At 42.4% G+C, this 27,019-nt stretch overlaps 1 protein-coding gene across 1 annotated transcript in view; it reads right to left on the minus strand.

Annotated features, from left to right (window-relative positions):
* DLC1 (DLC1 Rho GTPase activating protein) overlaps positions 1-27,019 on the minus strand; it is a 458,419-nt gene that overhangs the window by 18,818 nt on the left and 412,582 nt on the right. Inside the window, exons 5-6 of the mRNA XM_088478740.1 lie at positions 9,109-9,180; positions 5,295-5,376 (exon numbers count right to left, since the gene is read on the minus strand). Coding sequence (XP_088334866.1) covers positions 5,295-5,376; positions 9,109-9,180 — 154 coding nt within the window. The remainder of the gene's footprint in view (positions 1-5,294; positions 5,377-9,108; positions 9,181-27,019) is intronic.

Raw genomic sequence — 27,019 nt, forward strand, 5'->3', positions numbered from 1 at the left:
CCCCCCCCCGAGAGGGTTAGGTTTAGGGTGCGGGGAGGGGGGCGGGTTAGGTTTAGGCACCCCTGGGGGGAGGTTAGGGTTAGGCACCCCTAAGGGAGGGGTAGGGATGGTGTACTTACCTGCCCTGTCGGGATCTGCACTGTTCGGGCTGCCTGCGTCGGGATTTCAACCGCCGGGCTCACGTCCAGCGGTAATTCATACCAATCCCGCCTCAAACAGCCCTTCCTGGCGTGCATGGTCCCGTGAGACTCTGCTAGCGCCGGGCGTCCTTTTTGCCAAATATGCGTCTACGTCACAATGCGATGCAACTAGGACTCACCAGGAGACTCTGCTGATTAATTTGATAAATTATGTGACACTTGTATATCTCTGAGCGACTGATTCACTCAATCAGCCTGCGCAGTGCTACGATGCAGCGGCCACATCTTTTTTCCATTTACAGATTCAGTCACACACAGATATACAAGTGTCACATATCATATTAACCAGCACAGTCTCTGGGTGCTTCCTAGTCGCATCATATCCCTGGGACGCATTTTGAGAAAAAAAAAAAAAAAAAGATGCCCGCCGCTAGCAGAGTTGCACCCGACAGCTCACTCACGCCAGGCATATCGCGCGGTGCATGGCGTATTGAGGCTAGATGAGCAGGGACACACCTGTACTGTATATATAAAACCCACCAAAGAATGACATACTGCAGGTAATAAACAAGAGGGAAAACCGCATTTCCTTCCCAGGTAATTGTTATATAAGTGCGCAGGATTCCTTGTGGCTACATGACTCCCACCTTAGAGGGAAAAAGTATGTTTCTCAGAAATAGGTCTAATTCAGTAATTGTACATTTGTACTAAAATACGGTGAATACAGTGATCTAACTTGGCTTCACTTTTGAAAAACAAGTTAATTTATCATAAGTAATGAGGGAGTTTTCCACATTTTTTCTTTTTGCAGAAAGCACGTAGATATGGAAGATGTGAGGCCCTATTGTACATAAGGCACACATAACAAGCACAGGCTGCCTTTTCTTCCCCATTTACTCATCCAAATGCTAAATCCTAAGCAAACAAGTTGTGCGGTTGACTCATGTTTTTTTCCTGCCAAATATATACTTTGCAAACTATTTGAAAAATGCATTTGATATACACAGCCGAAATAAGGCCCCATGATCATTTTTTTTCTTTTTTGCAGTTTAAACAGGTCAAATAGGACACAGCTAATTTACCCATGTATTACATCGAAATCAGAGTGACGTTTTTTTTTTTTCTTATTCTGCCATTTTGATTTCTTTAAAACATATCTAGATTGAATGATCATGGACTGTAATGAAAACAAGGTAAAAGAGTACCGAGATAACCAGTGACTACTGACCTGTGACCATCTGATAACCTCGATACTATTGTAAAGTTAATGAGTTTTCACAATAAGCTAGCATTTACTATAAGAGTCACACCACATGCGATTTAAATCTACCTTTATCTAGATAAGTTACACTATTTCCTCTGAGATACAAAAACAAAACAAAACAAAAAGTTTCTTTTGGAGAATAGATTATGCAGACCCTGGACTCTGAATGTGTTCTTGTGTAGTGGGCTCAGTCCTGTATGCTATATGCCGCACTTACGGTTCCTTAGACTCGCAGATATTTGTTTGCAGCCTCATAGGGTGCGGGGTGAGATAGGTCCGTGAGGGGGGAAGAGTTGCAGTGCCGTTGCCGGTGTTTCTGCGCCATTGCAACAGCAAGTCACCCCTTCGCGGCTAATAGAATTGAGCACATTGTGTACTGTACATCAACTCAACCTTCTGTACAGGATTGGAGGGGATATTCTGCCAGTGGGTAATGTCAGCAACCTAACAGAATTCTCACAGCATCAAGTGCAATATGTGGTAGTCTGCCTTATTGTACTATTGGGAACACATCAGCAGGGCTGTCAAGACTTTTGTTGGGCCTGGGTCCTTGACGGTGAGGGTGTGGGGGGGAAAGGCCATTTACTCTCATTGTTTACATTACTGTAATGTACGCCAAATGTGGGGGCATGATTGCGGCATCGCAGGAGGATTGTGGTTCATGCCACTCCTGCACTCCCGTGCAATCTGTACCCACACATTCTCCCTCTCGGAGCCCCTGCTCATAGGGTGGAACAAACAGCCTACCTTATTACTTGTCAAGGGTGTGGTTGAAACCGGCTGAAAAATACAATTTCCATTTCAAAAAGATGTAAATGACAGGGCAGAGCCATATAGCGTGGTGTATCTCTATGTAGGCATCAAGAAAGCAACAAGACTGTTCCTGCTAGATCACAGCTGCACTAGGGAAGAGGAATGTAACATATGACGGGAGAAGAATCGGCACTATCTAGTCCTGGGCAGTTGTGCACAATTCTCTTCTCCAAATTACACAATGACTTTGATCTGCAGAAGAGAATCTTGAGTCTTGCTGATAAAAGAGTCTAATCTCTGCGAGACTTTATTTTAATGTGTCTACAACACAAAACTGCACAGTCGGTTGGGAAGGATAAAGCAGAGTCTGTTTTCGGAAAGATAAACTTTTACTGTTGGAAGTGTAAGGGAATAGTTCTTGAAATCCAAGTTAATATCTGTCCGATACGCATGGTGTCAGTTACAAGAAAAATCATGTCTACCCGGATTATGTTTCTAGTGTGTCACATTTTATGGGTACCCAGAACAAAACAACATTTAATATGTTGTCTCTGTCTGACCTGAACGTCCTTTTCTGGTGAGCATAACAGCAATGAGAGCTACTCCTACACAGAATAGTTTATAGCTGTAGCAGAAAGCAGAGGTGAATAAAATGATGTAGACCCCAGGGAGGCAGCCAGACCATTCTAGGCTCCATTGAAAACTATTTTCTCCATTTATATTTTTCCATATAAAACCAATAAAAAAACATTGCTCATTCTGACAAATTGGGTTTCCCCATTAGAGGACTGAAGAAAAAGCAACAGATGTGTACCTATGCACTACTTAAATGTAAGTAGGAGAACCCATTTTAAAACATATTACCCACAGACATGAATGACACATACAAGCCTTTGGCTACTAACTTATCAGATGGTGAATCAATTCTTCAGTAGAGTTTATAATGCAGTAGAATATATATTTTTCAAAACGTATAATGTACCGTACAAATACCAGGTCACGTGAACGAGTATTGGGTGATGTTAATGTATCTGTCTATGGAAGGCATAACAACCAAAATTTTGGAGACTTGTATTGTATGGGTCACTCTCTGCGGGTGACCACAAGTAGCTGGTGATAGTCTCTCACAGATGCATTATCTTCTCCATGACTAATGATGAAGACCAGTCTGTCTAGACTGCAGTTTATGTGTGTGTTTGTGCATGGTAAATCGATATATGTCCTCTGCTTGGTCACGAAAAGCCACCTAAGATGTTTCAATAGAAAAAAAAAAACAGATACCGGATCTCCTGTTCTGTATATTCCAGGAACCAGAAAGAAATAAACAGTAATTACTGCTGCCTCACTAGATTGTCAGAGGCACTATGGTTTCAGATTAGGTCTTATTAGATAGACGGGATGCAGAATACAACATAAAAAATTAAATAAATAAGCCCAGACCCAAAAGATTCTGGATAATATTCTGGATAATATAGCCCAAACATTTATATTACAGTTATTCTCCTTCTAATAAAAGTCTAAAAGCAATCTTTTAGGCGGTGATTCAATAATGTTTTTGCGCCCATCTGCCATCTAAAGTGACAGGAGATCAGGATGCAGTGTTCAATTGTTTTGTGCACCAATGAATTTTCGCACGTCGCGCACAAAACCATTGGGTAAACCCATCTTAAGTCCTGGTTAGGGACACAGACTGTCCGCACATTTCTGCTCGCCACCTCAGGAGGCTGTAAGCAAATATGTGTTCGCCCATGGTTCTCGCACCTGAGCAGAGCAACAACAGAATTCATCGGACGCTCATTAATGAAAGCCTTGTTGTAAAAATCTTCACTGGTACTGGGATAGATCAGATAAATATTGACATGCGCAGCAAATTGGGTTTTATCATGATCTTATATAGAAAGGAGTTCAGAGTAAGTCCAAATACAATATTTCTTATTTATTTACACTTGTTTATATAGCGCACATATATTTTGCAGCACTTTACAGAGAATATTTAATCATTCACATCAGTCCTTGCAGTAGAACAGGGCCAGACTCAGCATAGGAGGCAGTGGGCACAATCGTGCAGATTCGCAATGGTTGGGAATCTGCGCATGCACTGGTACCCGTACTGCGCATATGCACTACGGGTCTGCAATTCCACACGCCAAACTGTCAGTCTGCTGCAGTTTCTGGGGGAAAGGGGCGGCAACGGCCTCTATTTCCCAAACTGGAGGCATGTCGCCGCCGTTGGGGGGTAGTGATGAGGCCAGGTACTCCGTCGGCTGCCGGATATTTCCTGTTCTCTTTTGTGCATCTGCGGCGACCGACTTGCGTGACTCCACGGGTCACTCAGCCGGCTGATTGTAATGCAGATGCCGAGTCTTAGGACTTGGCGTGATCAGTAATGCATGCCGCCTCCTGCTGCATTACTACATAAGTGCTATCGTAGCTGCTACCGCCTTAGCAACTCTGTCATCTGCTGAATCAGGCTAACGTTTTATATTCCGTATCACACATTCACAGGAGTTTATTTTTCGTCAGAAGCCAATTAACCTTGTCAGTATGTTTTGGGATTATGGAAGGAAATCCACGCAAACAGAGGGAGAGCATGCAAACGCCACACTGTCAGGGCCTTGGTGAGAAGTGAACCCAAGAACTCTGTGCTGTGAGGCAGCAAGCTAACCACATAAATCTCCTGCAAAAGGCTAGTTAACACTTCAGACTGCAGTCCCCATTATTATCAAAGGGGACTACAGCTTGACCCTGACGTACCAAACTCTGAAAAGCGAATCCTCAGATGTCGTAAGCCACTTTATGCCTATGGAGGCATTCTCACAGGAGAGGGATTTTACAATCCCTCTCCCGCAGCCTCTGCCTGGCTCCGAAAACTGACACTGTGCACATGCCGGGAACTTAGCTTGCAGGTACAGTGTGTATCGCTACTGCTGGCCCTGCGAGGTACATTTTGTTCACAGATGGGATATTTTTGTGAAGTTAGCCGCTATACGGACTGATAATAAATCGCAGTACTGCTGTGATTATTATTACATAGGCCCCTAAGTTACCCAACTTTCATTGCAGAATATTTCTCTATGCACTATTACCAAAATTGCTGGCAGCAAACTATTAGACCCTATAACACAATCAACACTAACCTGCACAGAGCTTCAATTGCATCTCTATCCAAAAAGTCATGGTCCTTCTTCACGGCGGAAATGTCAATAGGGAAGAGAAGATCTGGATGAAACACAGATTGAAAATATATAAATATTTCTTTATTAATAAGAATTAAAAAAATAAAATAAAAAATAAAACATTTGATGGTCACTTGAAACACAGTGTAAATAATAAATATTAAATAATAATAATAATAATAATAATAATAAATCTGGTCAAATTTTTACGATATTTTCGATTAGAAACTGAAGTAAATAACCACATATTTATGGGACATATGTTTGTCCACCCTTATAGTCTTGGGAAATTTCAGAGGTCTTTTCAACATAAGTCACCTGAAAGGGTTAAAGGAACCAGATGTTTCCTGGCCTTTCCTATGAAGGAAAAAACCCTCCAAGATAAATGATGCCTGGTGCTATCTGAAATACCACACTGGTGCACCCATTTCACATGCTGGAGCCTTCACATGCAGCCTTGATAAAAGTCATATGGGACCCGCTGGAAAGGTCATGGAAGCTGGGCAAAGCAAAGATAAAAGCCGGAGACAGAGCAAGCCAGCTGAATTTAAACCATCTGCACAGGATCAAAGTAGAATATGATGCAGAATATCCTACTTAGAGATAAACATTTGCCCAACGTGTGCACATGTTTATAGAGTCTTGCAAAACCCAAAAAGATTAGTGATCAATTATTTGCTGTCAGTGGGACTATTTGAGAAATATGTCCTAGCGCAGGGAGGAGGCAACCTTTGGAACTCCAGATGTTACTGAACTGCAACTTCTGACACTGGTTGGAGGAGAACGCTAGGGCATGTCAGCAATTGCTGAAGGTTTTCCAAATAAACGGAGATAAAATAGAGAGAGGGGAGAAATAAAGGGCAACAGGAACACAAGGTCATAATGAGGTCTGGCTTATCTGATCAGCAGTGACTGCACAGAAGAGGGCATTTATACAAATAGCTTTCCAAAACTCACTTGTGCTCGGTCAGCCTTATATACAGACCATAAATGATATTAACCAAAGAACCCAATGACTGCAGAACTGTATCCCACAAACTTCTAAACTCACACACAATGAGAGGTCTACTAGAGATTATAACAGTGGCTGCTGCCAGGCTTCTCCCATACCAGGCAATGCCAGCAGTGGGCACTTTCTGCTTCTAAGACCGGTTTCTCAAACAGAATTATTTAAACTTTAGCATTGGTTAAATGGGGGACAAAAAATAATAAAAAATTAGTTATTTGAAATGATTCCTGAATATTTGCTGTGGGTTTTGACTTTAATTCAGAGAACACTGGTATTTAGGAGGAATTGTAACAGACAAGTCAAATCACAAAGAAATAACCCAGCTCATCACTGTACTGAGCTCCTGAAACAATATGTAAATACCAGAATTCTAATCCTTAAATTTCTTTGTGATTTGACTTTTCCTTTAAGGCAGGTATGGGGAACATCAGGTACCGTGCAGCCAGAAGCTATGAATCTATGCAGATGTGCCACCTGAAGCGTCCTTAGAATGCTTCACGCAGTCACACCACTGCCCTTACAGCTCCACTCCACGTAGCCTCCTCAGGATGCCCCGGACATTGCTGTATACACCGGCGATTGTTACCCCGCCCCCATGTGACGTCAAAGGGAGGGCGCGAGGCCTGGACCAGGCCCGCAATTGTTATATATCTCAAAATAGACCTTGGCAGAAAAAAAAGGTTCCCCACCCCTACTCTAAGGGTATGGGAGAAATCCTTTAAACCCAAAAGCAGCACACCATGTACCACTTAACACTTTTATTTAGCGCAGTCTACAAACTCAATAGATACTATTGTAGTAAATGAGGTCTATGCTGGTTTACACAGTAATGGGAGATGTATCAAGCCTTGGAAGAGCGTACCAAAAAGTCAGTTTAAAATGGCAGTAAGAAGTTAATTGGTTGGATCTTTATCTCTCTGTGCTGTAATTTCAAAGACGTGGCCCTTGTCTCTGGAGTAAGGGAAGTGGGGTAGAGGCTCGTTGACCATTCATTACGAAAAATGGAAAGAAGGCGATTTTCCACTCTCAATAGTACCCAGCACCAACAAAGTATCTCCATAGGTGGGCCTTAATGTGCGATAGGTCTTTGGTGCTATAGGTTGTGTCTCTGGTGTGAACTTCATATTATTCATAATATTGTGCAATCTCCGCACTTTTGACCAATCTGCATGACCATCATAGTGTGTACACCCAATCCGTCATTTTCACCTTTCGTTCATTGGACGATCCTACACTTCCAATGTGACGATTCCATGGATGACTTGGTGTTTTTACATGAAGCATGTAACAATCAATTGCGCTGTTATATGGCGGATCATGTAGTGCGTGAGGTGATATAAATCGTTATATTGCATCACCGCGTTGCAGGATTGCACTGTCGTTCAGGGGTGTACACGGCTATAGAATATAGTGAATGGAGGTTACTAATTCTCTAAATACAATTTGTTTATTATATCTCCTCGAGGAACTAAATAAAAATGCATACTATTTTAGAGTGATGCAGATATTGTTTCTAAAACTCAAGGTCATTCAAATTTCTACTACCTTTATTTAACATCAAAATTATTGATTGATGCATGTAGCCAATTCTCACTACTATTACAGACAGAAATAAAACCTGTTATCATTCCGTCCTCAACGCAATATAATAGAATGGGAGAGAGTTATTTTTAAACAAAGGAATAGCAATTGAAAAGAACTACAGTACAAGCCTTGTCCAGGAAATGGCCTTTTCTGACCTACATCTGTGAGCACAGCTCGCAACTCAGTTATTTTTGGCACACTAGAAGTTGTTAACCTCTTCTCAGCATGACAGGTTTCCAGGATTTACAAAGCCCATTCTTTCTTTTGGCTCAGGGAAGCTCAGCTGCTCTTCAGAATGATTTCAAATAAGGTCTCATTAGATAAAAAAAAAAAAAAAATCTTGAACGAATCTGGACAACATCAGACGTTTCCGTTAGACTGTGCAGAATCTACTAGGTCATGAAACCATTTTATGGATTAACCTGAAAGTCTTTCTGTAATGATTCGGAAGAATTGTAGGAAGTGAGTTTTGCTTCTCCCACAGAGACAGTATGAAGGTTCCTTAACGCCCACCTCTTTCTAGATAATTCTCCATATACGAGGAGGACACAGCACAGACATAACAGGAACCTGAGCTACAGGTAGTTCGCTTTTGGAGTGCGCAGAAGGTACGCGTGCATCCGCTTTCTACATGGGAAATGTATTCATGCACGTATTAAAGTGCTCAGTAAACTAACATTCACTGATATAATTAAGCTACTGTAGCTATAGGCAAAGTTAACCATTTTCCTTTTGTTAAGCAGGAACAATTTATGATTGATAGATAGAATCATAGATAAAGATGTGAAAAGATAGTCAGTGTATTGGTGCTACTCTACAGACAACTGCGCCAGGAGGGAGTGAATCATCCTTTGTGATAAATATTGGTAGTGTTGGCCAACAGAGGAAGGTTTTTAAAGAAGTTAAATATATATACAATAAATATGATAAAATCAACAATACTTCCATTAAAAAATATGGAAAAAACTAGTTAAAACTCAATTCATAATTTCTAGCTATATAGGTTCTTAGCTGTGTAACAACTATAAACAGGATCCATAAGCCTAGTACAGCCATGTGTATAGACAGGAACTAAAATGATATATCTGTAATGAGTAAAATAAGTGTTCTGTGTTTAAGTAATAGACAGGATGTGTTACACAGACAGGCATTTTGTATGGAATTGTCCCATGGAGCACTTACCTTCATATAGCTGTGCATATTGTGGAAATCCCGCAGCACGCAACCAATCACATGCTTCCTTTGCCTCAATTTCTATAAGAGAATAAAAGACAGAGAGACCACTATTAGTGATGTACGGAGTAACAAGTTCTTTAGTACTGCTATTATCTCTGTGGAAATTCTATTAAGATTTACACTTACTACTAGAGGTACATGGCTTTGTCCCTCGTTATTCATGGCAGTCTTCCCTTTTTACACTGAGGATTACTTTACTCTACTTCCTCTTGTTTGTTACTTAAATCACATTTAATATGGGAGACTTTTACGATTATTTAAGTCTTCTCAACTAGGCTGACCAAAAAATACTCAAAGGCTTTATGAAGAGAGACGTCAATGAGGTGACGCTAGACAAACAGTATTAACTGAAAGAAATCTTACTATTTCTTACAGACCTATTAGGTATTCTAAAGTAACTACGTTAGAAGCTTAAAAGACAATCAACAGAACATAATTATCACTGAGGCACTCTCCTTGTTATGACACGCTGATTGTTGTGACATTAGCAGAGCAATAAGCCGAAGCGCTAAAACAAACAAAGCTCAAACAGCAAAACAAGCCAGAACAATGCAATTTTTGCTGTATAGGTCTATATGTAGATGAGTGGTTTCCCCAGGCGGGATGTTGTCCGCCGGTCTCAATCCCGACAGTGTCATCCCGGCAAGGGATGTAACATAGGCGTCGAAATACCGACGCCTATGTTAATCTCGATGCCAGACCGACCGTCTGCCTGCTGGGTAAGTATGCGCTTAGCCCGGGGATGCGGGCGGAGGGGGGGGGGGGGTGTGGGGGGGGAGGATTAGGGTTAGGCACTAAGGGCAGGAGGTTAGGCCCCGCCCCAGGAGCTTTAGGATTAGGGTGCGGGGTTAGGTTTACGCACCCCTGGGGGGAGGTTAGGGATAGTATACTTACGGGTGGGATCTTCATCCGCCGGTCTCTCACTGTCGGGATTAGAAATGGCGGCTATTAAGAGGTCTGTATTTCAGTCCCATTCCCTCCAGGCATAGCAGGATGGACACAATCACACAATGAATATAAAATGTACCACAAACAGAAATATACAATAAAAGTGCATACACAACTCTTCTTTATAGCCAGGGACTAATGATCGAAAATTGAATTGTGTTGTCTCCTAAAAGCGTGGAGGCGGCAGAGACCCAGAGAAGAAAGAGCAGAGACCCCAGAGGAAGGTGCAGCCTGCGGACTGGGTAAAAGGCACTCTATTAAGTGAAATGAACACTGACTCTTTCACATTTTGCTTAATCAAGCAAACAGGTGGTGAGCAATCAAATTCTCAATGTTTATCCAGCCTTGACTACATTCAGCCTTCTTGATGGGCCAGAACAAAAAGGCTTAATTAGATACAATTGACTAGACAATTTTACCACCTACTTTGTTAGGATACTATTCCTATACCCAGCGTATACTTGTGACACTTCATAAATTTCTACACAATCGTGTTGAGGGCATAAAAAAAAAAAAAGCCTGTAACATTTGACCCCTTGAATTTTAAACACTTAAAATATTTAATAATGGGCAGGTCAAGGTCAGCTGACATGTTCATAGAATCCTACAAAAGATCCAGCCGGGAATGCTGTCACTCTAAAGCCTGCAGCTCTAATTAGTGAAATGGATTTGGTGAGTTTAGAAAGTGTTGTAGTACAATTCCCATAATCCCAGCATTGGGGTCTCAGCTCTGTAAGCCATAATGATTTACACATTGATCAAGTCTTTAGAGGAACAAGGAGGAAGAGGAGGGAGCCTCACTGATGACAGAAAAGTAGTTACAGAACTGGACGTCTGCCGTTTAAGTCTGCCTTAGGTTAGGGAAACAACACATGGAAAGCAGCACGTAGACTGAGGCATTAACACAGCCATGGAAGACTGAACTATTCATTTTACTAATGTAACTGAAAAGATCAGGATTTGGATTTTAATTTAGGCAATTTACAGAAGTACATGAAAAGGGCCCTTGAAAAAGGAAAAGAAAAAAATAAAAGTCAAGAAAAGTGTGCAGAAAATATTTAATGGATTGCAGCCAACACACACAAAAGAGGAGCTGATAAAGGATAAAGCCTCTCTGGTTACAACATCCTAGCAAATAGGAAATAGCTCACATATATGCAACCAGTTCCTATCAGACAACTCTGTGTCCCAACTACTAAAGCCAATCACTTAACACGGGCCATAGAATATATGTTATGATACGCAAGCCAGACTCAAGGGGAGCCAGGGCTTAGGATAACATGGAGGCCCCAACATACAGCTTTAATGAGATGCCAATTGATGGAATAATGTATCCTATTTAGAAGTGCTATTTATTTTCATTTCATTATACTGTAAATGTAAAACACAGGCAGAGGCTTTATGGTGCACAGAGAATGTTTCTCTACGGATTTATATTGAAAAATACCGTTGAGTCTCCGGTTACAATTAAAAAGGGATTGTCTCCCGTTTTTTTGGGTGAGGGCTGTACAATTCTGCAATTCCTCCTAATACAAGTACGACAGAAGGGGGTCAAGCCTCTTCCCTACACAAATCTAATATCAGCTCCCTCTGACATGTTATGTTCATACGCCTTGAAGATGCAACAAGTCATTTTCAGGTGTCCTGGACAAGCATTGGTGCTCCATGCTCATTTCAATGACCGTGGGTTTGTGACTTAATCCTTAGTGAAGCCTGCAGACATGGACTCATTAATTAAACATCATCTAAGTTTTCTTGAACAGTTTGGTGTTTTTCTACTTAGCACAAAAAGTGCATATCCTAAAGCTGGGTACACACTAGATGCTGTTTGTACCCAGCAACGGAACAGCGCAATGCAACGATACACCAAGCACGCCGGTCACAGTACATGACCCTGTGTACGATGATGCAGTGTAACATATAGCAGCATGGAGTTTTTCACTGCATCCTCCCATCTGCTGTGCAGACCACCAGATAGGATAATGCGATTAACGACCATCGCAAACGACAAATCGGGCATACGCACCGCACGATCCATACAATATATTGGTCTGATCCACGATGGAACGATATATCACACAACGGATTGTATAATGTGTACCCAGTTGAAGAGGTGTGTGTGTGTGCGCGCGCGTGTGCGGGGGGGGGGGGAAATGTTTCAAACCTTCTAAAGAGTGAAGTGGAGAAATTATCTATAGCAAGTGCAACCAATCATTTTCTACTTATGTTATAGAATGTACTTGATCAATGCCACCAAGAAGCTGATTGGTTGCTATGGGCAACTTCTCCATTCTTTAGAAGGGTTGCTATCTTTCCCCATCTCTAGTGACAGAGGGCATGCTATTAACATCAGCTGTACAATTATGGTTATCTAATCCACTTTATCCAAAGCTCTTCTCAAAACCTTACATGATCCAAATTTCTGATTATTAATTGCAGAACACAGATAAGATCTTATTGTTGTGCTAGGAATTCTGGAAGATGCAGTATATAACATGCAGCAGGAAACCTCTCCTGTAATGCTGTATTGTAATAAGCATGCAAAAGGCACAGGAGGGGGAAGGAAACAGGAAATTTTTATTGGACGCAGCCTTGTTTGTTAACTGGATTCACAAAGCTTGGTTTGCGCGTTTAAATTAACTTTAGCAGGGCTCTTTTGTGTACAGAGCTGGGAACGATTAGGCTATATTAACACACTTCCTGGGACTTTAGAATAACATCCTTCAGTATAAGAATAAATTATAGCACCAAATAACCACAAATTTACACTGAAAACATGTAATCAATAATATCTACAAACCTTATATCACAGATCCTCAATCAAAACACATATCGGGTCATGAATTGTTCTAAGCGCATTATTCTATGTTTGAGACGTTTTAAGGGGAATTGAATTGTTTCTTCGCGCCCGTAGCTCTAGGTCTAAAGTGATGGGCGATATTCAATTATTTGTGCTGCTGGGCATGAGTGCCTCAGATACCCATTTCTTAAAGCTCATGTAGAGTCCATATGCACCGGGGTTAGCTGCGTAAAGCTGGGTGCACTGCTTAAATGCGCCCAGTAGTTTGCACGGCACGCAGTTTAGGTGCCAATAACCCTGACGTTGGCCAGATTTCTGCTCGCCACCTAAAGAGGGTGTGAAAAGAAACAGTGGGTACCTGCGGTGGGGGTCATCATCCTGGACAGATTAGACTACATGAAGGAGTCTTTTAGACAACTCCATGATGGTACCCATTATAAAATAATATCTAGAGACCCAACCAAATTAGAGTTGTACAATCTTTTGATGGATGCCTCGGCGGTAGGGAGTGATCTCTAGAGAGGAATTCAACTTCTTATTCACACAGTATCCAATCACCCCTATTTTTTTATTATTTACCGAAGATTCACAAATCCCTCACTACACCTCCTGGCCGCCCTATTATTTCTGGAATTAAGTCTTTCTTCAGGGTTATGTTGTCTCTCTGAGATCGCACATCAGACACCACACATCTTCTCAAGAAACTAGAGAGAGAGTACTCACTGGCGTCCGGGGTATGGTTTTCTCACCCTGGACGTACAGGCACTCTATACAAATATCCCATATGAGGGAGGCATTTTGGCTGTAGAAAATATACTTATGTTAGATGCTGCGGTCTCTGAGAGACAACATAACTTTCTTTTGGATTCAATATGGTTCATATTAACTCACAATTATTTTTTGTTTGATTCCACCTATCTCCTTCAGGATCTTGGTACTGCCATGGGAACCAGATTCGCCCCGAGCTTTACGAACTTTTATATGGGCGCATTTGAAGACCAATACATATGGAATGGACCGTTCGGGGCAAATTTGGTTTTCTATGGCAGGTACATTGATTATTTTCATTTGGGATGGTGATTACGATTCTGTTGTGCTCTTCACTGAACACCTGAACACCTTAACACTAATAGCATGAATCTTCACTTCACTTCGACTTTTAGTTACACTTCAGTTGATTTTCTTGATGTCACTCTCTCCGCTGAGAATAGGATCATCTCCACTTTGTTTACAAAGATGGTGGATTGTTGCTCCTATCTACATTATAGGAGTAGACACCACCGCCCATGGGTTAACAATACACCAAAAAGTCAGATGGGTCTCATCATGAGGAACTGTACGAAAGCAGTAGATTTTGAAACTCATGCTAAAAAACTAGAAACTAGCTTCCTAGATAGAGGATATCCCCCAACGCTTATAAATGAAGCCAGAATGCATGCAATAGAGAGGAAGGAATGTCAATAAGTCCATTCTTACTAATGACGTGAATATTAAGCCCAGTGGAGATATAGAATCTGAGAATACAAACATAGACCCCTCACCCTTATTCATTTCATAATTCGATAATGAGTCTAGACGTAGCGTTCCCGCTTGGCTGTTTTAGCGGGGCGCTGCGGGGCAAAGAAACCCCCCCCGCCCTCCTTCAGGAGGGCAAAAAGCACCCTGCCCTCACAGCCTGCGGGTGCAGTCTTCACCCACGGGTCGCTGTGTCCCACGGGTGGGGAAATGTGCGGTGACCCGGTCACCTCACATTTAGTGAATAGATGCTTGGTTATTAAATATATATTTTTTTACTCAATTACATTCTTCTTCTTTTTTCCCATTTATTTGTTTGGGGTTGCAGTTTTTTCCCCTTTGTTTTATACCGCTGCAGACTTACTTTCAGGGCGCATAGGTTTTTTTTCTGTCTTTTTTGCCTGCGCCACTTGCGCCCAGCAGAACAATCAAGTCACTTTAGACAGGAGCTGCGGGCGCGAGAATACAATTCAATTCCCCTGATAAAATGGAAAAGCCACAATCTAGAACGTGCAGCTGTAACTAAACACCACAGAGATATATCATTTGGAGGAATGTACTGAATATAAGCAGGAATATTAGGGTGGTCAGGTTGAAAATTAAAAATCAGACATACATGAAACACCCATGGGGCACCTAGAGATGTGGGCTACATATTGTAGGAACAGCAAACATCTGATGTACAGTAGGTATGAATAATGGGACCTTTGGGCTGATATTTTCAAGTTGTTAAATATGGTCTCAATCATAAAATATATTTAAAAGACAAATGTGTGGCAAAATGCATCAGTATTAGATTGTGATAGAAGCATAGATTCCAAGAGTGGCAAGTAGGTGTTAAAAGTCCCTTTGACTAAGTCATGGTTAATACGTGCAAATCAGGTGAAATGGATGGCCTTGCAACATTGAGCTCAGACATCCTCCTGGTCATCCTGGCTCCTTGGAACAGCAGGGGGAGATTTGCTTATCAGCACCCCTGGCTCTTTTAGGGATGCAGACACTGCCAGCTGCTGTGAGGATGTACAGATGCACTCCTGATTAATATCAGCCAATATCACCAGGTGCTAGAGAGAAACTCTGTTAAAATTAAATTCTCACTGCAAACTCTCACAAGCTCTCATATAGCATGGGAACCAATCAATGCTGGCATGCCACAAACCTGCCTTGTAGGCGATTAGGCATTTTAGAAGCCAGCCGAACACACAGCTGGGACTGGAGTCTTGAATTGGTTAATTTTGGTTGTGGCTTTCTTTCTGCCATGACTGAGGCCTCTATACCTTGCTGTGTGTTGTTGGGAGCGGCTTTGAAGGATGTGAGTGGGCTAAAAGAATTCCATGTGCTGTATTGGGTCCAAATGTTGGCTCTAAAACCACAAGCCACTGCAAATTATGCTCAAATTAGAATTTGAAAACAAAAACGCCCCTGACCTCAGAGACTGCCCTAACATAACAATCCTAAAATAAAAAAAAATAAAAATGAAAAAACATTAAGAAATTAGATTTTGAACGAAATAAAAAAACAACAACAAAAAAAAACAGCTCACTACTGCACGTGCAACAGCTTCCACGCAAGACAACATGGATTTCATTTTTGAAACTCATAGCAAATCCCTTTCAAGTCATTTTGTTGGTGACAATTGCGGGATGTTGGAATTGTATAATTGTCACATCAAAGTGCAAACTTCAGCAGCTTTAGAACCACCCTGTTCATCAAATAAAATGTTTCGGTTTTTCCCCTAAGATACTGCACTATTTATGTTGTTTTTTGCAACCCTTCTAAAAATTACAACAATTCCAGTAAATCTTCATTGTTCTACATCGATTTAATGTACTGGGATTGCCAAAGCCTTTAACCACTTAACTGACATGGTTGCATGGGATGCGAACGCAGCCAACTGTGCTTCAGGTGACAAGGTGCGAACGCACTGCCGGCTGTGTTTTTGAAGAGGAAATCTGTTCTACACATGTGCATAACGGATCTCCTTCCACTCCCTGGATTCTCCTGCGGACCCGGCAATCTCTGACCGGTTTTTCCAGAAAAAAAATTGCCAGTTAAGTGGTTAAAAATAAATAAATGTGGATAGAACACAAAAGCCTAGGCCTAGAAGCCACAGTCCTAGCTCTCCATGTTTGCAATAAAGGGTAATTAGTGACAGAACAGGTATTCTACAACAAAATTTACAGCCAAAAACAACCCCCCAAAAATAAATGAAAAGGAAAGGTATGGGGTCATTAATAATTGCCTTTAATCCAGACATTAAAAGGTGAGTACACACTAGACGATTAAAATGAGCGATTGAACAATTACAACATAGTTAATAAACGTCCAGTAAAATGTTGAAAACGACCAGCGATGCGCACTCCCGCTGGTCGTCTTTGACATCCATCATCGCCTGAACATGCTGGAAAACCTGCCGATAACGACAGGTTGTGCATGTTCGGGGATGAGAGAGGATGCCTGCACACTATCCACTGCACTAGATAAAGAACAATTGCACCATTACAATGTTGTCATCGTGCAGTCATTCCACCGTCGTCTAGGGTGTACGCACCTTAAGTTTTATTTTCTGTATATCCCTGACCTGGCACAGGACACCCCTGAAAACCATTCCGATTGCAGATATACTATTCCCCTTGTGCATGCCTCGTATTGCTGATAATTTTAGCCAACATGCTAGAAATGCCAGTGTTATTCTCTGCCATTTCCTCTCCGTTTCCTTCTGCTCCTTTGTACTTGAGCATACTTATGATGAGATTAGAGATTTCAATAAAGGGTCTTTTGTATGCTTTTGAGGCTCAGATGTGCAGAGCCAACTCCTGGAAGAGGAAGTCGCACTCTAATAACACGATCCCTAGAAGGAGATGGCATGCGAGCCCTTTCACAGAAACGTGATGACAGTAAAAGAATTACTTCATTTGCATCACTGACTGCAGCTTTGTAAGCAAAGCTGACATTTACAAAAGCTACACAAGCATGTAAAGCTTTCTAGCAAGACCGTGCGTGTACAGTTGAAAGTGGACAAAAAAAAGAAATACTGAGAAGTGTTAGGAAGCTCACATACCACTGCAGAACGGCTACCTCACTGCCACCAGCCTACAATGGGCAGCCACTGGTGAAACGTCCAAAACAAAAATTATATGTCAGGACAGTTTTAAGCTATAGAAAGTTGATATGAATTGTATGGAATCACATTCATCAATGGTGCAATTTGAATAATAAAAATTAAAAATCCCTGTAATCGTTAACTTACTTACATGATTTCCTCCTGTAATGATGTGGGCACTAATGAAATTGGGCCTGGGGGAAAAGTTGGCTGCAGCCAACCTACAACCAAGTTGCTTTTGGTCAGTTATGTTCAAATTCCTTTTTGACAATTATAGGGGTATATTCATGAAGCGGTTATATATAATTTACGGACTTTTTACAGCAAATTTACTAGCCACAAAGAAGTCATGTGTTTTCCTGTGTTACCTCTCTTTCCACCACTTCCTTCTGCCCCATAGAGTTCTATTGGTATGGTGGCCCGACTCAATTCTCAGGATGGCGTTAGCTGTAGGGGCCACACTGGGCAAAAGCACTATGCGAGTGAGCGGACATAAACCACACGTGCCAACTTGAACCCTTCGCCAGCAGTGAGGCCGCTGTCATCATGGAGATAATCCTTCAGAACCCCGACATGGTAAATTGCAGCTGTACATAATTATGCATTACAGCAATATAGACTTATGGTTACTGCAGCTGCTCAGCCAATTGGCCCCTTTGTGCGCTGGGACTGGGTTATTGAATGGATGATGCAGTAAGAGCCTGGGCTGACAACAACTTCTCTTGCCGCTTATTGGGTAATCAGACCCTGTGTTGGATAGAGATCTGCCCTGACCGGCTCAGTGTTCTTTTCTCCCCCGCCGCCTGGCTGGCACTTGTCTCTGTTCCCCCAGCCGGCTTCCCGATCAACGTTGGTCTGAAGTCACCAACGCTGATTGGCGCATGAACAGATTATTTAAATATCTTTTGTAAATGCAAAATATGTTTAAAATCTCCTGCCAGGACAGCCTTTTACCATAAGGGATGTCCCAGCACTTAAAAAATATAGATACGGTGAAAAGTACTAAGCGAATTGTTCACTTTGTTTTTTTAAATAGATTCCTAAGACACCAATTTGCCTTCTGTGAGCACAAGTTAATAGACATAATCACCCTATTACAGGTTACGTTAATGCAAGGTGTTAAAAAAGTTAAACACAGCAGGCATGTAAGTGATGATTACTTTGGGAACAGTATATTTGCTTCTCTAGACTTCACACATTGTGAATGGCCATATCGAGATTTGCTAATAGCCTTTTAGCACTCCGATAAGATTAGGTGAATATTTTCCACTGCTGAGAACCATGCAGATGTGCACAGGAAACTGTACAGAACATTCCTTTGTTTATCTTTTATTTATCAAGCATCAACATATCCTGCAATAATGTACAACGGTAAAACAAACATAAGTTACCTATGCGGGAGATAAACTTGAGACAAATATAGTAATGCTAAAATAATGTGTCTTGGGATATTTTTTTATTAACAGTTATTTATATTGCGCTTTATAGAATATTTAGCCATTCAGATCAGTCCCTGCCACAGGGAAGTTTACAATCCATATTCCCCTTCCAGATGGAGACACACTTACAGGTTATTATTTTTTGTCTAAAGCCAATAAACTACCAGTATGTTTTCCGAGTGTGGAAGGAAACTAAAGCACGCAGAGGAGCACATAGAGAACACACAAACTCCACACCAATGGGGCCTTGGTCGGGAATTTAACTCACAACCTTAAGGCCCCCACACACGGAGCGATATAGAGGCTGATCCGACGGTTTTGAACGATATCGTCGCTATATTGTTCCGTGAGTGGGCATGATATCGCCCGCTGCGCGCTCCCGTGGGGTCGTCAGTCACTCCTCCAGATCTTTCTGCATGTTCAACTGATCTGGGGGATCGACGAACGATCCCATGCAGCGCTATGTGGGTGGGGGAGAGAGGGGTGCTGGCATACCGGGCAGTCGGCCACCGGATTGCTCCGTCTGACGGGACTGCTCGATAGGTCGGCTGTCACATCGCAAGGTGCATATCGCACCATGTATGGGGCCCTTTAGAGCTGTGATGGTAGTAATGCTAGCCTCTGCACCACTGTGCTGCTCACTTGTTACCCGCAGACACTGGCATTCCCAGTATTTATGTGAATGTAGGTTAATAATTCACTAAGAACTAATAACATCACTTTGTGGTCTCTAGTTCATAGGGACTTCACAGGCCATAGGTGATTTAATCATTCAGAAGGCTCAATCCAAATAGCTTCGTTAAAACGCCAGCAACGGCACTGCATCTCACACCCCTCGCGGCTGTCCCTGAGCCCGAATTTACACAATGGGGCTGCGAGCACTTGTGCGAGTTTGGGATGCCATAAAGTGCAGCTGCTGCCGCGATGACTCGCACCAACGAGATCATAGGGGCTAATCGGACTGACCCCATTGTGTGTATTCGAGTTTTTTTTTTTCCTGTCTCACCCCTGTCCGTAAATAGGACACTGGTATCTACACCGAATACAGCAAAAACTTTCCTGGCGATATAGTGACATGCAGTCAGGGCACTTAAACCATTTAGTGGCACTGATTTGAATCACATTACCACCCCTGAAGAGACCGCCATAAATATGGTGGAAGCAGGGGTGTATTAATGCCCGAGGTGCCAGGCTCTCACATTTCTGGATGCAGGGTGGGCCTGCCTGACCCCCTGAGCCCACCTGCACTGCACACTCTGCAGCCGTTATGCTATTGTGAAAGGTTGAAAGGTGGTTTTAGCTGGTTGAGCTCCTCCACTTACAGAACATTATTAGCCATATGCATAGAAAAAAGAAAACAAAAAGTCTGATAAAAGGCAGAATGTGTCAGGTCTCCCAGGCTGCAACATAAAATCACCTCCTTCTTTGACAAGCATACAAAACATGATGGAGCCATTCATCAAAAAGCCATTTCTCTGTATTGGCGAAAGCAGGAAGCCATTCACTCATAACACAGATATCAGTGTTTTCAATAACAGCATAGTGGAATGAGACAAATAAACAGAGCCATTCATTCCACGGTTTGCCCTGATCCTGATCCACCCATTCATACTCCAGTAGCCTCTGCTCTCTCCCTCCAGACTCAACAGTGCCCGTCACCGCTGGAGGGAGGTAACCGCCCAGACTGAGAGGAGCCAGGTGTTTTGGCTTCCCGTGCTTCCTGCTGGGGTTCCACATTCAACTAGGACCATCTTGAACTAATGAGCATGATAAAAACTTGTGTAGATTAAACGTTAGTCTCTGTTGACTTACAGTACATAGTTAAGAAAATGTCTGTATTGGTGCTTTTAATGAAGGATTGAGAAGATGGTATAGATACTTGGACCCACAGGTGTAAATTTACTTAAAGTGATAGTTATCAGATGTGGAGATGTTGTCCATAGCAACCAATCAGATTTATTTATTTATTACCAGTTATTTATATAGGGCACACACATTCCGCAGCGCTTTACAGAGAGAATATTCAGCCATTCACATCAGTCCATGCCCCAGTGGAGCTTACACTCTATATTAGCTACCACATGCTCACATACATACAAACTAGGGTTAATTTTTTGTTTGGAGCCAATTAACCTACCAGTATATTTTTGGAGTGTGGGAGGAAACCGGAGTACCCAGAGGAAACCCACGCAAACACAGGGACAATATACAAACTCCACACAGTTAAGGCCGTTCTAGCTATTATCTTCTAGAAGCTGCTAGTTAAATGTTAAGTAGAATCTGATTGGTTGCTATGGGCAACATCAAAATTATCACTTTAGTAAATTTACCCCAAAGTGTCTTTTTCTCTCCCTCTTTTAAAAACTGCCCATCAATTAGACTAAAATCAACTGTATCGCTTTCCTTCTAAATGGTCCCATTTTTGTATATTCCTTCCATCATCTACCAAAAAAACGTGTTTGGCTCCAAAACATACAGCAGGATCTACACTTTATATTATTACGTTTCAGGGGCCCATTCATTATCCTTTATGGGCCTATTACACAAACTCGTTTCTGCATGTAATATAGTGTTCACACTAAGTTCTGGCGGCAGGCAAGGTGCCGGACCTAGACCAAGGGCACTTCTGCACATGCCCAAAAAAGGGGTCAATGGCCAATTAAAAGGGGCATGTCTTTATGACGCGTCCCCTTTTAACCACTCTTGGGGGCATGCCCGGCACTTACGGACATGCCGGGGAAACCCCAAGCGCCGTGGTCACGGTAAGTGGATGCCGGGCAAATGCGCCAGGTGTCCACTCACCAGCGGTGACTGCTGCTCTGCTGTTTTCCCCACCCGCGGAACACTGCGTAATTCAGAAACGGGGCAGTGCACGGCACCTCGCTGAAACAGCCTAGCGGGAACGCTATATTAAGTAATGCCCAATTCATAATTAGGGGCACAATGCAGCCGTCCAGTATTCAGCAAGCACCAAAAACTTAAGATGGCATTAGTCTCCAATGGCCTGCTCCTTCCTATTGGATAGAGCTCCGAAGTGAGACAAGAGATCCTATGGATCCCTCCGCCTCCAGCGGCCCTCTGTGTACATGTTTGAACTCTGTTCATGTATGTGCCCTTACATGGCGTAATCTTTCTCCGCTAGTAATTAGTGGTGACAGTGACAGTAATATGGAATGTGGTACAGCTGCCTTTCCGAGCAGCCGTCCCACAACCAAAGCAACACAGTAAGCTCAGGTACTTAAATATCCACCAACGCAACTCGCAGAGAGTTGGATACTTAATCAGGTGCCAATCGATAATGAATATGCCCCTTACTGATTAGCGTTTACAACATACTTGCCTACTCTCCTGGGATGGTCGGGAGCTTCCCAAAAATCAAGTAGTGCTCCCGGCCTCCCGAAAGAATGGGCAAGTCTCCCAGCCCGCACAACCCCCTTGCTGTTCGCTCCCCCCGTGATTGGCCGGTTCAAGGGAGCCAATGATGCGATTCACGCTGAACTGAGCCATCAGGCCCCCACCCCCGGCTGCACAATGCCTGTAATCTCGGCATTGTACAGCGGGAGAGTGGCTGCGATCTCTTTGTTACGCCCCCCCCCCCCCTCCCACCCCCAAATTCGCATCTCACCCCCTACTGTGCCGATCTGGCTGCCTCCTCCCGGAAGAGGTAGCCAGATTGTCGGCAACCCTGGTTTACAATTGCCAAATGTGCAAGGCAGAAGGTAACAATTCAGATATCACTGTTTCAATGTATACAAGTTAAATATTATAAATTACTTAGTTCTATTTTCTCCCCTGCTTTTATGACTATTTCGGTACTTTAATGAGGGGGAAGGGGAACACTTTGGGGTAGATTTACTAAAGTTTCTAAAAGTGATGGTTTTATCCATAGCAACCATATTCAAAAAAAGTTCCGCCTGGCCGACTTTGTGTACATCGTGTGTTTTGGACGCAAAAACTTATCGTGCGCGTCCCCGCTTTCCGCCCTATTCAATTACTAACCACGCAAAACCGGCAAACGGTGAATGCAGAACAGGTGGAAAGTATAGATTCGGGGAAATCAGTGTGTACCCCCCAAAAAGATGCACTAACATTGGGGATCAATGTAGAAGTGTTCCAATTGCCCTAATAAAACTATTTGGCGGACAGAAGTTGTTTAAAATCCTTGTTATTAGCATCCTTGTAAAAGTGGTGAAGAATGGCATAAAGCTGTATTTTTTGTTGAAAACAAGCACTCCAGTCAAATTTGGGGTGCTTGAAAATGGGTACTAGCATATTTTTATGTCTCTAAAGTGAACTTTAAAAAAAAAAACGTGAAAAACCACCCTCATACATGCCCCTGCAAACCCAAAAACACGTGGCCCCTCCTTACAGCCCCCCAAGAAGTCTATTTGGCTCGTTTCTATGCATGTCCCCCCACTTTGTACTTTTTCACCCCCAAGATGAAAGTACTTTTTTGGGGTGTTCTTAAGTTTGTTCTCTGGATTTTTTGACACAGTTGTCCTTTGGGGGGCTGTTCCAAGGGTTCTGAGTGGTTTCCCCAAGTTTGCACCCCAAAATAAAAAATATTGCACTTTTCTCCTGCTATTCTTAGGCAAATATTTTTCGCCTATTACATTGACGTTCCGCGTAGGTGAAAACTGTCTGGAATTGAATTTGGAGACAAGTTCCGACCACGCGAAAAGCCCCTACACTGTTTCGCAGAAAACGGCTTTTCGCTTCTAATTGAATACGGCCCTGTCTTTCATTTCTCTAATGCATCCTAGATAATGACAGAAAGAATCTGATCAGTTGCTAAGAGCAACACCACCACTTTTCATTTTTAGAAGCTTTAGTAAATCTACCCCAAAGTGTAAGTAGAAGAAATCTACTGTATCACTGTGTCTCATGTTAAACAATCATATCATACACAGAAGTTTTCAAGTAGTGTAATTACACAGTTTTAAATCGCTCTGTAATCCTTTACTAACCCAGGAACCATAAGACTATACAGATTACCAGGACACTCGATCGCCTTGTGAAATATGCGTATAATATGTAACATTAATGAAAACAGAATGAGATGATCTCAGTACACCATTAGGTATTACCAGCCTTCTGTTAGGGGTGTATGCAGCAGCCAGAAGCATTTCTCCTGCCAATTTGCTTACTCAAATAGTCTCAGGGTTGCCATTCTTCCATATTCATCAACCTTGTGGTCAAACATAATAAACAATACGAAAGACAATCCTGACATCCTGTGCACCACACACGTGGTTATTTACACTACAGCCCGGCTCCCTCTCTGTCAATGTTTAAGAACAAGCAAGAACTATGTTAGGAATGACCTAAACAAGGATCATCTTGGCGCAATAAAAGGTAAAGAACATAAATTTAGCACGTTACCAGATACACATTAACTCTTATTATCCAAGAAATATCCAAGACTACAGATGGGCTTATGGAAAAGGAAGATCAGGGCATATACAATATGTGGGGTAAGGTGCTGACATTAAACAAGGCTGGTCCTTTCTCACAGCCCAGGCAGTAGCAGAGTGGGGGTGGGGGATTCACAGCAGTTGTTCCTGAAGTGGCTGCTCTGATCTCTGCCTCTGATAACCTGGATGCAAAGGTTTCCCAGACGGAATAACCCAGGCACTAGTTACTCACACACATCTGTCTAGAGGAATTGTGGTAAGCCCATATGTGGTTATATTATAAACCTCAGCATTAAACCCCTTACACAGCACTGCATTAGACAATCATAGCTTCTTTTGTGATCACGGCTGTTGAACCACTCAGAGTTGCCCACAGCCCTGGATTTCAATCAACCCACCCAGGTTTCTATTAGAGAGGAGCGTTTCGGTTTTACTCAGTTATGTTAGGATCTCAAAAACGGCATCTTCTTGGCTATTCGGCTCTCAGATGTTTTGGATAGCCAATAAGATGAAGCCGAACCTGCGCTAATTTGGCAAAAACCAAACCACTCATCTCTAGTTTAAATATTGAATAACTACATGCTACAATTTGTAATTTCGGTATATTAGATGTAATTCTCATCAAGTTTAAGATGCAAACAGTGCATCAGTAAATATAGATATAGATAGATATATATATATATATATATATATATATATATATATATATATATATATATATATCTATATCTCCCAGCATGAAAGGGTCTGTAGAAACAATGTTTTCTTGCTACTTGGAAAACTGCTTGGAATGATGCAGTGGAGCTCTGTCTCTTTAGCGCATGCGGGAATGGGTTTATAAATCTAGGTGGACAGAATGGCTTTATAAATCTAGGTGGACTCTGTATGTATGACCGCCGGATGTGAGGCCGCCGGTTGAAATCCCGACACTGGCAGCTCGATGGGTGAAGATCCCGACAGCGGAGGTAAGTAGGCTACCCCTACCCCCTTCTCCCCCCTAACTCTCCCTTAGGGGTGCCTAACCCTAACCTCCCCAGCTGGTGCCTAACCCCCCCTCCCCATTGCCTGAACCTGACCCTCCCGGGGGGGGTGCCACCCTAAGCCTAACCCTCCCGGGGGGGTGCCACCCTAACCTCCCCATGGGGGTGCCTAACCCTAACCCGCCCCCTTCCCCTAGCCTAACCCTCCCAGGGGGGGCTACCCTTAAGTCCCCCCGGGAGTCCCAAAACTAAACCCCCCCCCCCTCCCCCCTGCGGCTAACAGGTCCCGACACACGGCTTACCTTCGTTCGGTATGCCTGGCGTCTGGATTTTGACGGGTGGATAACGATAGGAGTCAGAATTTTGATGGCTATCATTAGTCCCACGTCTGGATTTGACAGTCAGGAAGCTAGCGGTTGGCATTTCGACCGCCGGCTTCCTGACTACATACCATCCAGGTTTAGTGATAGTTAATTAGTGAGACAGTCCCACTAAACGCACTATATGGATTACACTGAATGATGTGAAATAGGTATGAGTTATAAGCTCTATACAAACAATATGAAAAATCATAATTCATAAAGTTGCTAAATTATCCAGTTCCTTCAAATCAATGCTTTACTACATCTATACATAAGGATATTGCTAGATGACCAATTTTGGGACCCAAAAAAAATATTTTAAAAAAATAAATAGTGGTAAACAAATAGTTAATAAACTTCTATGGAAGAAGACATGCATAACTAACTAATAAATATTCAATATTTGTGGTGGATCAGTGTCTATCACTAATAGCTGTGTGTTCAAATAATCAATATATGGTTCAATTTTTACATAATAATATGACTTATCCAATATGCCCTATTATACAAGCAAAGGAAGAGGAAACATCTGAAGTTATTATTATGTTTAGAGCACTTTTTTGTCACACACATCAGGGTGGGTCTGGCATTGTCTGGAGCCACCAAAGGTCCAAAGGCATTGCCTCATTTCCTTCTTCCTGTCACTGGGGAGGACAGAAGTACAAGAGCCCTTGTTTACCTCTGCTGATCATCCTGTTCAAAGCAGCATCCTAATTCACAAGCCAAAATAGAGACGCCGCCCGGCAACTGCGTACTGCAAGCCAATCACAATAGTACATGGACATATTATTAATACCAGGAATGCACGCACAGTATTGTCAGATTAGTCTATGATTGAACAATATAGTTTGCATTGAGGTTACCAAATCAAATGTAATGGGACACAAGACTTCCCTGCTGTATAGGAAGTCGTGTTGGTGACGAAGAACTTAATATAGAAAGGTTCAGAATATTAATAAAATTTAAATAGAGGAAAAAAAAAAAAAAAGCTAAAAAATAAACTTGGTTTGATTTTCTTCAAAGTGAAATGTTTTGTTTTCTTATATATGGAACAGCATTATACTGTATATATTATTATTATTATTATTATTATTAGCAGTAGTTACTTATACCCCTTCCACATTGGTAACGGCGGTTTGCACCCCCGATTTGTACAAGCATCGATCTCGGCACTAATGCTGGGCCGATAACCTCACCGCCATCGCCACTGAGCCGGCGTTTGGAGATGATCTCATCTCCAAGCGCCGGCTCTCCCTATGCAGCACCGCAAGCCAGTTTCAACTCATGTTCAACCCT

Source organism: Taudactylus pleione, unplaced genomic scaffold (assembly GCF_031769625.1).
Source record: "Taudactylus pleione unplaced genomic scaffold, aTauple2 ptg000218l, whole genome shotgun sequence".
Classification (NCBI taxonomy): domain Eukaryota; kingdom Metazoa; phylum Chordata; class Amphibia; order Anura; family Myobatrachidae; genus Taudactylus; species Taudactylus pleione.